We start from the raw sequence: 12263 nt of genomic DNA on the forward strand, positions 1-12263 counted from the left end.
TCTTGGGCCAGTGAATTTGAGTGTGTTCCCTAATTTCTCTTCTATTGTTCAGAGTCTTTCCTGGGCCAGTGTGTAGATGTAACTGTCTATTAAATAAGAAACACAGAGCCAGATACAGAGTTAAAAGTCCAAGAGATCAGAGCAGTAGCTGAGACCTGATACTAAAACCACCTTTCTTACCCTTTGCTGCCGCTGTCGTCCTTCCCCTCAGAAGGAGACCTACTTCCTGTGTATTATTTTTTTTTTTTTTTTTTTTTTTTTTTTTTTGGTTTTTCGAGACAGGGTTTCTCTGTGTAGCTTTGCGCCTTTCCTGGAACTCACTTGGCAGCCCAGGCTGGCCTCGAACTCACAGAGATCCGCCTGGCTCTGCCTCCCGAGTGCTGGGATTAAAGGTGTGCGCCACCACTGCCCGGCCTATCTTTTTATTGACTTTCTGTTCTGCCTTCTCATTGGTTGTAAACCCAACCACATGACCTCCTCATCACTGCCTGTCTATACAGACCTCCAGGTCTTCTGTGGTTGGTATTGAGATTAAAGGCGTGTGTCTCCATGCTGGCTGTATCCTTGAACACACAGAGATCTGCCTGTCATGTGATCTGGATTAAAGGTGTGCACCACCACCACCACCACCACCACCACCACCACCACCACCACCACCCGGCTCTTGCTATGGCTTGCTATTAGCTCTGACCCCCAGGCAACTTTATTTATTAACATACAAATAAAATCACATTTCAGTACAAATAAAATATCACCATACCAGTGAGTTTGAGTTTGTTCCCTAATTTCTCTTCTATTGTTCAGAAAGTCTTTTCTGGGCCAGTGAGTTTGAGAGTATTCCCTAATTTCTCTTCTAGCAGAGTTGGGGTCAGGTCTTTGTTAAGGTCCTTAATCCACTTGGAGTTGAATTTTGTGCAGGTGATAGATTTGAATCTGTTTTAATTCTTCTACATGTGACTGTCCAGTTTGGCCAGCACCATTTGATGCTGCTGTCTGTCTCTTTTCCAGTGCGTATGGTTTCTTTGTTTATTAAAAAAAAAAAAAAAAGGTGAAGCGTAGGTATGTAGTCTTGTGTTCAGGTCTTCAGTTCTGTTCAGTTGAGCAGTGTGTCTTGTTATGGAATACCATACTGTTTTTATTACTATAGCCTTGTAATGTAGCTTAAAATCAGTAATGGTGATCAGCAGTTTTTTTATTGTTAAATTTTTAGTTATCCTGGGTTTTTTGTTTCCATATGAACTTTAAGATTTTTTTTTCAGTTTTGTGTAGAATTGTGGTGGACATTTGGTGCAGATAGCACTGAATCTGTAGATGGTTTTGGTAGAATGGCCTTTTCACAATATTAACTCTACCAACCATAAGAATGGGGCATCTTTCTATCTTCTGGTGGCTTCTCCACCTTCTTCCTTAAGTGGTCTTGAAGTTTTTATTACACAGGTCTTCACTTGCTTAGTTATTCTAAATTTTGTTTTTGAGACATTAGGGTTCTCTAGAGTGGCAGAACTTACAGAATGAATCTCTTCACACACACACACACACACACACACACACACACACACACACACAGGGAATTTATTAGAATCACAGGCTGCAGTCCAACTAATCCAACAATGATGGGCTATGACTAGAAAGTCCAAAAATCCAGTAGTTGCTCAATCGATGAGGCGGGTTGTCTCAGCTGGTCAGTAGGTTCTGGAATTCTGAAGAAGTTGGCTCTAATGCCAGAATGGACTTGCTAGTGAGGCAAGAGCAAGCAGGCAGAGAGCAAGAGCTCCTTTCTTCCATGTTCTTTTTTTTTTTTTTTTTGGTTTTTCGAGACAGGGTTTCTCTGTGTAGCTTTGCGCCTTTTCCTGGAACTCACTTGGTAGCCCAGGCTGGCCTCGAACTCACAGAGATCCGCCTGGCTCTGCCTCCCGAGTGCTGGGATTAAAGGCGTGCGCCACCACCGCCTGGCTCTTCCATGTTCTTATATAGGCTTCCAGCAGAAGGTGTGGCCCAGATTAGAGGTATGTCTTCCCACCTCAAGATCCAGATCAAAGATGTGTGCATTCTGCCTCAGTGGTCCAGACCAGAAGTGAATTCACTTAAGCAAAAATAATCTCTCAAGGGTATGCCCTCCATTCTGGATTATAGTTCATTCCATATGTAGTCAAGTTGACAACCAAGAATAGCCATCGCATCTATTGTAAAAAGTGTGGTTTCCCTGATTTCTTTCTCAGTCTGTTTGTCATTTGTATATAGGAAGGCTATTATGAGTTAACTTTGTATTCTGCTACTTTACTGAATTATCGTGTGATTGTGTGTGTGTATGTGTGTGTGTTTGTGCATGTGCATGTTTGTGTATTTGTACACTTGTCTGTGGAGGCCAGAAGAGGTCCTTGGATCCTATGGAGCTGGAGTTAGAGGCACTTGTGAGCTGCTCAGTGTGGGTGCTGGGAACCAAAGTTGACTTCTCTGCAAGATCAGCAAGTGTCTTTAACCACTGAGCCACTTCTCCAGCCTCCTTATTATTCATGTATTTATTTAAAGATGTAATGAATATGAATGAGGGGTCACTTAGAGGAATAGAGATGGCTCAAGGGCAGTTGCATCAGCAAAAACTCCACCCCTGCCTGGATGGTGACTCGTGAAAGCTGTATCCTTGGAGCTCTCTGTAACGCTTGTGGAGGGAAAACAGTTCAGGTTTCCTGGGACTCAGCTGATCAGGCTTAGTAGTTTCTGAGCCGTCTTGTCCAGATGTCTTAGTATGAAAGTCTTAAGGAACACTGTGCAGAGAAGAATTCCCTTTTGTGTATTCCTATTCTTGCTTTTTTTGTTTTTGTTTGTGTTTTTGTTTTTGTTTTTCAAGACAGGGTTTCTCTGTGTAACTTTGGAGCCTGTCCTGGAACTCTTTCTGTAGACCAGGCTGGCCTCGAACTCACAGAGATCTGCCTGCCTCCGCCTCCTGAGTGCTGGGATTAAAGGTGTGTGCCACCACTGCCTATTCTTGCTTTTCAGGTACTATTTTCCTATACCTCCTGAGTCATCTACACCCTAATTTTTCTACTAACTCTGCTGTCCTGTTTAGTAGAAGTAAAACAGTAAGGTAGATAACAGTAAGAAACAAGTGTAATAATACTGCAGTTGAGTTTCTTCAGAGGGTGTGTGGGAGTCTTATTTGTATTTTGTATTCCTCTAGTATTACATCAAATTGAGATGCAAGTTCAATTGTCCCCTTTATTGAGTACACAGTAAGTCATTTAGATGGTGTCAGCCTCTGGGGACCCAGTTTTCTTCTTTCTTTCCCCTCTTCAGGTGATGGAAATAGGCCGTGTGAGTTCTTGCTGGGCTGAGCAGGCAGCTGGCATCTGGTTAGCTGCAGGATCAGTGAACATCCAGCCTGTGCCCAGTTCCCCGTTCTTAGGGCTTTTAGCTCTCTCTATGACTGTAGAGGAGAGTGCTTTGTGAGACGGACAAGTCTTAGAAGGCTTGGTTAAATGCTTCATTCTTGTGGCTGTCATTTTCTAGGGGGGAAGCATGATTCTATCTCACTGCCACAGAAAGAATATAATACATTCTGTTGAAAAATATCAACCATTAGAATGGTAGGAAAATGAACTTGTACATTACCCATTAAAGAGATACTGGGTGAGGCTTGGGGTAAGCACAACAGTCCAGTACATGTTTAGCATGTCAACTTGATCCCCATCACTGCAAACAGCAACAACAACAAAACAGAAGAGTAATAGAAAAGAACTATGGTGATTCACAAGTAATATGCAGAGATGTGTCAGGTTACCACCTGCCTCAGAGGGTATGTTATAGGATATGTGAGTCTGGGCAGTGAAACATGCATATATTGTTGTGTATGTTAGCCTGTAATAAATTGCTGTGAAGGTTCCTAAGTGTTAGTCAGGAAAGTGTTCCTTGAAATCCAGACAGGGCATAGAACGTTGGCAAAAACTGCAGGTGAGGGAGACAAAGGTAGGAAAGTCTGATCCATATTTTGAGAATCATAAAACTGATTTTTCTATAAGCGAAGACCCAGTAAGGTTGCATGAGAAGTAACTTGTATGTCTTACTAGGGAAAGCTGTAAATGGTTTATATTTAAGTGGGTAACAAGGAGATATGGAGGTTTCAGATGGTTTGGAAAGATGAAACTTTTGAACCATGTTTAAGACTTTATGTTCTGTCCTGGAAATTGGTACAGAACTGTTGGCAAGAATTAGTACAGAATATACTGGCAACTAGGGTACTATGTCGCCAGTATGCCCCCAAAGAGAAACCTGGATAGAATGGAAGTTTTGGCAAGTGGATAGGTGGGTGATGCAGAGAGTTGGGAAGTATCCAAGATGAGAGAATAGTGATCTTATCAACACAAGTGGAAGATAGCCTTATAGGAAGGTAATAATGAGTTACAGATATATTGAGGTCATATAATGTACCCAGTAATATTTCATGTAAACAGAAATGTGGATTAGGAGAATTTTAAGAGATAAAATATTTTCAATCCAGTGCTTGGAAGTAATAGCTGAGGAAGGAGAGAAACTTTTTTTTTTTTTTTTTTTTGGTTTTTTGAGACAGGGTTTCTCTGTAGTTTTGCGCCTTTCCTGGAACTCACTTTGTAGACCAGACTGACCTCAAACTCAGAGATCCTCCTGCCTCTGCCTCCCAAGTGCTGGGATTAAAGGCGTGCGCCACCACCGCCCGGCTGAGAAACTTGTTTTTAGGGGCTAGTGAGATGGCTCAGTGGTAAAAGCACTTGCCCCCAAGTTTGATAACCTAGGCTTGATCCCTGGGACCTGCATGGTGGAAAGAGAGAACTGACTACCACAAGTGTCCTCTGACCTCCATATGTGTGCCAGAGCAGTGCACCCCCAAAACCCACAATCATTTTTTCTTCCTCTCTCTCTCTCTCTCTCTCCCTCCCTTTCCCTTCCTCCCCCCTCCCTCCCTCCTCTCCCTCCCTCCCTTCCTTTTGTCTCTCTCTGTGTGTGTGTGTGTGTGTGTGTGTGTGTGTGTGTGTGTGTGTGTGTGTGTGTGTGTGTTGAGACAGGGTCTCCCTGTAGCCCTGACTGCCCTGGAACTTGCTCTGTAGACCAGGCTGGCCTTGAATTCACAGAGATCCTCCTGCCTCTGCCTGCAGAATTCTGGGACTAAAGGCAGGAATACCACTCCTAGCTACTTTTAAATTTTAAAAGTAAAAATTGTTTTTTTTTTGTTGTTTGAATTTTTTTGTGTGTGCATGTGCTGTATGTAGGTGTGTGTTGGTGTATGTGTGGTGTATGCATATGTATGTGTTTTGCATATGTATGTTCTATATGTCTGGTGTATTTGTGTTTTGTGTTGGTGTATGCATATGTGTATGTGTGCACTTCATATGTGTGTTGTATGTCTGGTATGCTTATGTATGTGGAATTTGTGTGTATGTAATACTTGTGTATGTGTGCTGTGTGAATATATGTGTGATGTACATTTGTGTGTGTTATATGTATGTGTGTAGTGCATTCATGTGAGTTTGGAGAGGTATTTGCACTTGTGTGTGTGTGTGTGTGTGTGTGTGTGCGTGTGTGCATATGGATGCTGGTGGAAGATATTGGGTATCTTCTTTTGATTTCTACCTTACTGGCTTGAGACAGAGTCTTCTCACTGAAAAATAATCTTACCTTTTCAGATAGGTTTTGGCCTGTGAGCTCTTGGATTAGAAGAATATTATTAAATTGTCATCACTGTCCAAAGCAATCTACAGATTCAATGGATAAAATACCAATGGCATCCTTCACAGAACTAGAGTACTCTTAAATTTTATAGGGAATCCAAAATAACAACAATAAAAAAAACCAGTCAGAGTATGATGTAGACTGGGGGTTTTTCATCATCTATAGTATTTACTGTTTTAAAGTACAGTTCCTCTATACATAAATTTTTTTAGTTTTTTTTTTTTTTTTTTTTTTTTAAATCATGATGGGTGTCTTAGGGTTTTTATTGCTGTAAAGAACCATGACCACAGCAGCTCTTCTTTTTTCTTTTTTTTTTATACGGGGGTTTTTCTGTGTGTCCCTGACTGTCCTGGCTCTGTAGACCAGGCTGGCCTCGAACTCAGACATCCCCCTTCTGCCTCCCAAGTGCTAGGATTAAAGATGTGCACCACCACATCCTGCCCACAGCAACATTTATTTTTATTATCAGTCATTTTATTTATCATTATTATTATTTTTTTTTTTTTGGTTTTTCGAGACAGGGTTTCTCTGTGTAGCTTTGCGCCTTTCCTGGATCTCGCTCTGTAGACCAGGCTGGCCTTGAACTCACAGAGATCCGCCTGGCTCTGCCTCCTGAGTGCTGGAATTAAAGGCGTGCACCACCACCGCCCGGCTTATTTATCATTATTGATACTTTGATGAGACATTTTATGTGTGAGAATGCAAGAAAATCAAGATTCAGAAAAGTAGAATAAGTAAGTGGAATTTGTACATTCATATCAATGTTGCCTAAGTAATTAAATTGGAAAGGTACGTATATACTGTCATTGTTCAAAGTAGCTATCAGAACTTAGATTTTAAATAATAGCCTCAAAATTTTATTTGTACTTATACAAAGATGTATAGTTAACTTGAAAATATCAGTGAATTGATATAGTTTTGGATTTGCATAACAATGGTTTTCAAAATATTTTTGACTTGATATAAGTTCAGTAACAGAAGGGTTCAGATGAGTAAGTTAGTTTGCTAGAAATAAATTTCTGTTAAATTAATAGTCACTGTTTTTTTCCCTCCCTAGTCATCAGATAAGCAGCGAGCCCTAGAAGAAACCAAAGCCTACACCACCCAATCCTTAGCGAGTGTTGCGTATCTGATAAACACCTTGGCCAACAATGTCCTGCAGATGCTGGATATCCAGGCATCCCAGTTACGGAGGATGGAATCTTCAATCAACCATATTTCACAAGTGAGACTGTGTTACTTTTCTGTTTGCCCATGAGCAACACTGCCTTTGTTATGCAAGTTAATGTGCATGTACCATTTGGAAAATACAAACTTAATATTGCATTTTTTTATGATTCTTTTTGTGATGTCATTTTTATAGTTTGATAGGAAAGTAAATTTGATGGATTTTATTAAAACTCAGTTGCTATGGTAACATAATCACTCCTAAAGTGAAAAATTACTCTTTTTTTTTTGTAAAGAAAAAAGTCTTTTGACAGGTTTTGTGTGTTTTTACTGCTTTTCAAGTAAAGACTTATAAGCTTGGTGGCTAATTTAGTTTTCTCATGTCAGGCTTTTTTAACCCTTTTTTGGTGGCTGTCTTAGTTAGTGTTCTATTGCTGTGAACAATACCATGACTACGGTATTTCTTACAAAAGAGAGTATTTAATTGGGGCTGGCTTATAGTTCCGAGTTTTAGTCTATTGTTACCATGGCAGGAAGCATGGTGGCATGCAGGCAGACATGGTGCTGGAGAATAGCTAAGAATTCTATATCTAGATCTGCAGGCAGCTAGCAAAGACGCCTTTGGGCCTGGCTTAAGCATTTTTGAAACCTCAAAGTCCACTCTAGTAACACTTCCTCTAACAAGGCCGAACTTATTCCAACAAGGCCACTCTTTAATGAACAAGTATTCAGATATGAGCCTGTGGGGCCATTTCTATTCAAACCACCACAGTGGTGTTGGGAATTGAACTTAGAACTTGAGCATGCTAGACAGCCACTTTATTAGTGAGTTAAACTCCCACTTAGCCCAGGTTTTATGTTTAGGAGAATTTATCTGCCAGCCGTATTTGTAGAACAGGAAGTTTAGAGACTAGCATCCCATATAAAAAATACCTTTACATGAAACTTTTAAGTGTTAAAGTTTTCCTTATGAAAGCTGTGTTTATAAAGGAGAACAGGAAAGGGTAGTATTATGTGATGAGGAAGGACAGAATGCAGATAAAGGACATTGAGTCATGATATTTCTCTAATTTTAACTCTGTGGTGGGTTTTTCTTTGAGTGAGTGAGAGTGTGTGTGTGTGTGTGTGTGTGTGTGTGTGTGTGTGTGTGTGTGTGTGTGTGTAGCTAGTCTTTATTGTCACACTTTCTTAGAACTGCCAGCCTCCAGATAATTATAAGGAGGCTTATTATTAATTATGAAAGCTTGGCTTTTAGCTTAGGTTTGTTTCCAACTAGCTCTTATAACTTAAATTAACCTGTTTCTATTAGTCTACATTCTGCCACGTGGCTTGTTACCTCTCCTCCAGTCTGTATGTTAGACTCCCTCAATGTCTCAAGGACATCTCCTCCCACGCCAGATTCTAACTCTGAGTTCTTCTGTCTTCCCAGAAGTCTTGCTTATTCCCTCCAGCCTAGCTCTTTATTAAACCAATCAGGTGCCTTTGGCAGATGAGGCAAAACACAGACACATCTTCACACAGTGTAAATGTATATTTCGCAGTGCGTGTGCGTGTATGTGTTGGATAAATACATAAAAATATTGTAGATAGTGCAAGTGTAAAATTCAAAGCAAACTTCTTGGCTTTAACATGGCTGTTTTAATGATATAGATGTTCATTGAGGTAGATAGACTTTGTGTCTGCCTAATGTTACTGCACGATGGCTTTATTTGCAAGTTCTTTATGATAAAGTTTGAATTTATTATATAAAAATAAAAGCCATGTTTATGAAAATACAGGAAGAAAATAGAAAAACAAGCTTTTATTATTGCTTAAGCTTTTCACCCTTTTTCCTCTTCCATTATAGTCTACTTTCTCATTGTTTTTATGATATAGCTGTGATTGTAATAGGTACAGAATTTGGGATTTTGCTTTGTTAGCATTGAAACACAGTCTCATCTTGTCAGAATCTCTATGTAATTTCTCAATGACTGCCTATTTGTATAGCTTTCATAATCATTCCTGTATTGTAAGTCTACTTAAGTAGTCTTATAGGTGGGAACAGTGGTATACACCTGTAATGTGAGCACTGGGGAGTCCAAGGCAGGAAGGTTATGAATGCAAAGCTGGTCTGTGTTGCATAGCAAGACTTTTACCTTAAAAAAATGCTGTGACAGAAAGCTTATTTAATTGCAAAATGCATTTTTAAAATTGATTAAAATGATTGGTTGATGTTGGATGTCTTCCTCAATAGTTTTCCAACCTTAATTTTTCGGAGCAGGTTCTCTAAACCCTGAGCTCACTGGCTAGACTGACTGGTCACCGAGTCCCAGGGATTCCCCTGTCTGCTGCCCCGCACTGCACTTGCAGGAGGGCACTGCCACGCTTGGCTCCTGTGTGGGTATGTGGGGCTGAGGTTCTTCATGCGTGGACAGCAAGCGTTTCCCCAGCCGAGCCACCCCCAGTCCTACTACTTGTGGATATTGCACATTGACATTTAATCATATGTCTAATTAATGTTAGCTTCTGAAGCTGATCTGATGGAATAAGTGAAAAGTAGGAGAGAGGCTGGTAGAGGTTAGTAGGTCAGAATTGGGAAATCTCAGAGTTAATGGAAATACATTGAACCCTTTTAATTTGGAGTTGTGTTTCTAGAGGTCCGTACCTGGAGAGGGGAGGACTACAGTGCTGCAGTAGATTCTGTGATATCCAAGTGTGTCTTAGTGCATTTGTAGAGAGGGACTGTACAGGAAGGATGTAAGACGCAAGAGCAGCCACAAGATTCTAGATTTTGTAGAATTTGCTTCAGTAATACAACTTCGTTTGTGTATGTGCACATACACAGGTGGGTGTGGGTGTGGGTGTGTAGACTTGAGGTTACAATCATTCTTGACTTTTTTTTTTATTGAGACAGGGTCTCTTACTGACTCTAGAGCTTACCCATTTGGCTAGACTGGCTGGCCAGTGAGCCCCAGCAATCTTCTTGTTTTTCTATCTCTGAGGTGACAGGTGTGCGTTTAATATAAAAACTGTTTGATGGTCTTTAGACTGGGAGAATATTATTATTACTATTATTATTATTATTATTATTATTATTATTATTATTTTGTGCCAACGATTGAACCTAAGGCCTCCTACATTCTGAGTCTGTACTCTAGCACTGAATTGTCTCTAGTCCCTGAAAACTTCTATAATATAAAGAAAATGTTTTGTGTTTTAGGAAGCGGGTACTTAAGAAATACTCCATAGCAGCATTGGCAAACTTAAATGGTGCAGATGGTAAATGCATTAGGTTTGTGGGCCTCAGCCATTTCATTGTACTGTTTTTAAACACATGTATCATTTGTTTTTGTTTTTGTTTTGTTTTGTTTTAAGGACAAGGTCTTAACTGGGTAGTATGTTGCCCAGGATGCACTTGTGTGCATCCTCGTGTTTTTGATAATTTTGTAAAAATGTTAAAACCCTGCTTAGTTTGTGGGCTGTATAGAAATATATTCTGTGGGCCAAATTTGGCATGGAACTATAGTTTATTGCTGTGGATATCGCTCTGTATAAATAAAATGCTGATTGGCCAGTAGCCAGGCAGGAAGTATAGGTGGGACAAGCAGAGAAGAGAATTCTGGGAACAGGAAGGCTGAGTCAGGAGACACTGCCAACCACCGCCATGAGTACCAACAGGTAAGATACTGGTAAGCCATGAGCCATGTGGCAAGGTATAGATTTATAGAAATGGGTTAATTTAAGATGTAAGAACTAGATAGCTAGAAGCCTGAGCCATTAGGCTAACAGTTTAAATAATATAAGTGTCTGTGTGTTTATTTTATAAGGGGGCTGTGGGACTGCCGGGGCTTGGCAGGACCTGGAGAGAAAACTCCAGCTAAAGTTTATAGTTAGCAGCTTCTGCTCCTAAAATACTTTTCCCTATTTTGGCTTAAGTTTAAACAGTAAAAATTACCCATTAAGTTTAATTTTTCACGTTTGTTTATTTGTTGCTTGTGTTTGAGTTCAGGTGCATATGTTGAGCTCAGAGGATAACTTGTGGAAGTGGGTTCTATACTTCCACCATGTGTTGTTCACTTGGGAACTGAACTCAGGTTATCAGTGTTGGTGACGAGAGCCCTTACCTACTGAGTGAAGCGTTTATCTAATTTATCAATAAAAACTTGGGAGTCAGATATCAGGGTAACAACCCGAGTGATCAGAGAAGTGGCATAGAAGTGACAGTGACCTCCTCTCTCTTTCCTCCATCCAGAAGAGTCCAAGATTTTTTGTAAGCTCCACCCTACTACTTCCTGTGTCTCTCTATATGTCCTGGGTCCTCCAAAACCTCTATCGCTAATTTTGGTCAGCTAGTAGCTAGCTTCATCCTCTGATCAAAGTAAACTCTATTGGCAATCTTGGGAGTGTCAGAGTGCAATCAAAATATCCCACAACATTTCCCCCTTTTTGTCTAAATAAAAAGGGAAGGTTTTAACTCTAACCCAGTAAAACTATATTCAGTAAGGACAGTTATTAGTTAAGAATTAAATTCACAATGTCCAGTCTATTTGTACTTGGCAAATTCAGAGAAAATAGTCCATTATCTATCCTATCTTGGTGAGTCCAAAGTTTTATATCTAATTAACCCTTTCATCATAACTAAGAAAAATTATAACTATGACTATCTAGTCTTCAACTCTAATCAAAGACTCCAGAAGGATAAGATATCACCTAATGACAGGGACATCAGGCTTCCTGAACAGTCACCCATAGTTTCTCTGTATCATTGGGGCATCCATCTTTGGCCCATAGGCCTAGTATATGTGACAGACTTTTCTCAGAAGCAGGAGATTTTGAAGGACTGTCCTACTTTGTCTTGGCAAAGTTTGGCAGTCGCTTTTCTTGTGTCCTGTTGTGCAATTTGGGCAGTAATTATCAGCAATTGAGGCAAGGGCAGTTTCTTTGCCCATATGACTAGCTTTTGCCATAAAGAAAACAAACTCTGTATGGAGTTTCTTTGATGCCCATCACCTTCTCTGAAGTAGATTGGTGCTGCCAGGAGCAGATGTGTCTCACTGTCACGAAAAGCCTTAGGGTATTAAACATTTTAAATTCCATATTCTGTAGGTCTTTGAAGTATTTGAAGACCATCTATCTAAATATATCTTTGTATGACTTTGAAAACATACCTTACATGACTGTAAGTTTGACTATTATAGATGACTATTAATCTGCATTTCTTAATTATACATTAGTTTCAGTTGAGCTCCATATACACAATACATTAAACAAGAGTAGAAATGTACATACAGTATAACAAAATTAACTTTAAATTATATCAATAAACTAAAATCCATACCAATGTAAAATATTTAGAGATAACGTTTTTTGGATTAAAGTAGATTCAGTAATCTACCCTTTTCCTCCATCATTTCTAT

At 39.9% G+C, this 12263-nt stretch overlaps 1 protein-coding gene across 36 annotated transcripts in view; it reads left to right on the plus strand.

The window, feature by feature from the left end:
• The window catches only part of Abi2 (abl interactor 2), a 94468-nt gene that overhangs the window by 23492 nt on the left and 58713 nt on the right, over positions 1–12263 (plus strand). For 29 of the 36 annotated variants that reach the window (XM_052749609.1, XM_052749608.1, XM_052749617.1 and 26 more), the window contains exon 2: positions 6758–6925. In XM_052749609.1, coding sequence (XP_052605569.1) covers positions 6758–6925 — 168 coding nt within the window. Of the gene's footprint in view, positions 1–6757; positions 6926–12263 lie in introns of those variants that run through there. The other 7 variants (XM_052749624.1, XM_052749625.1, XM_052749626.1 and 4 more) reach the window with 1 other exon arrangement.

This window comes from Peromyscus californicus, unplaced genomic scaffold, assembly GCF_007827085.1.
Source record: "Peromyscus californicus insignis strain IS unplaced genomic scaffold, ASM782708v3 Scaffold_21__1_contigs__length_65335640, whole genome shotgun sequence".
NCBI classification, from domain to species: domain Eukaryota; kingdom Metazoa; phylum Chordata; class Mammalia; order Rodentia; family Cricetidae; genus Peromyscus; species Peromyscus californicus.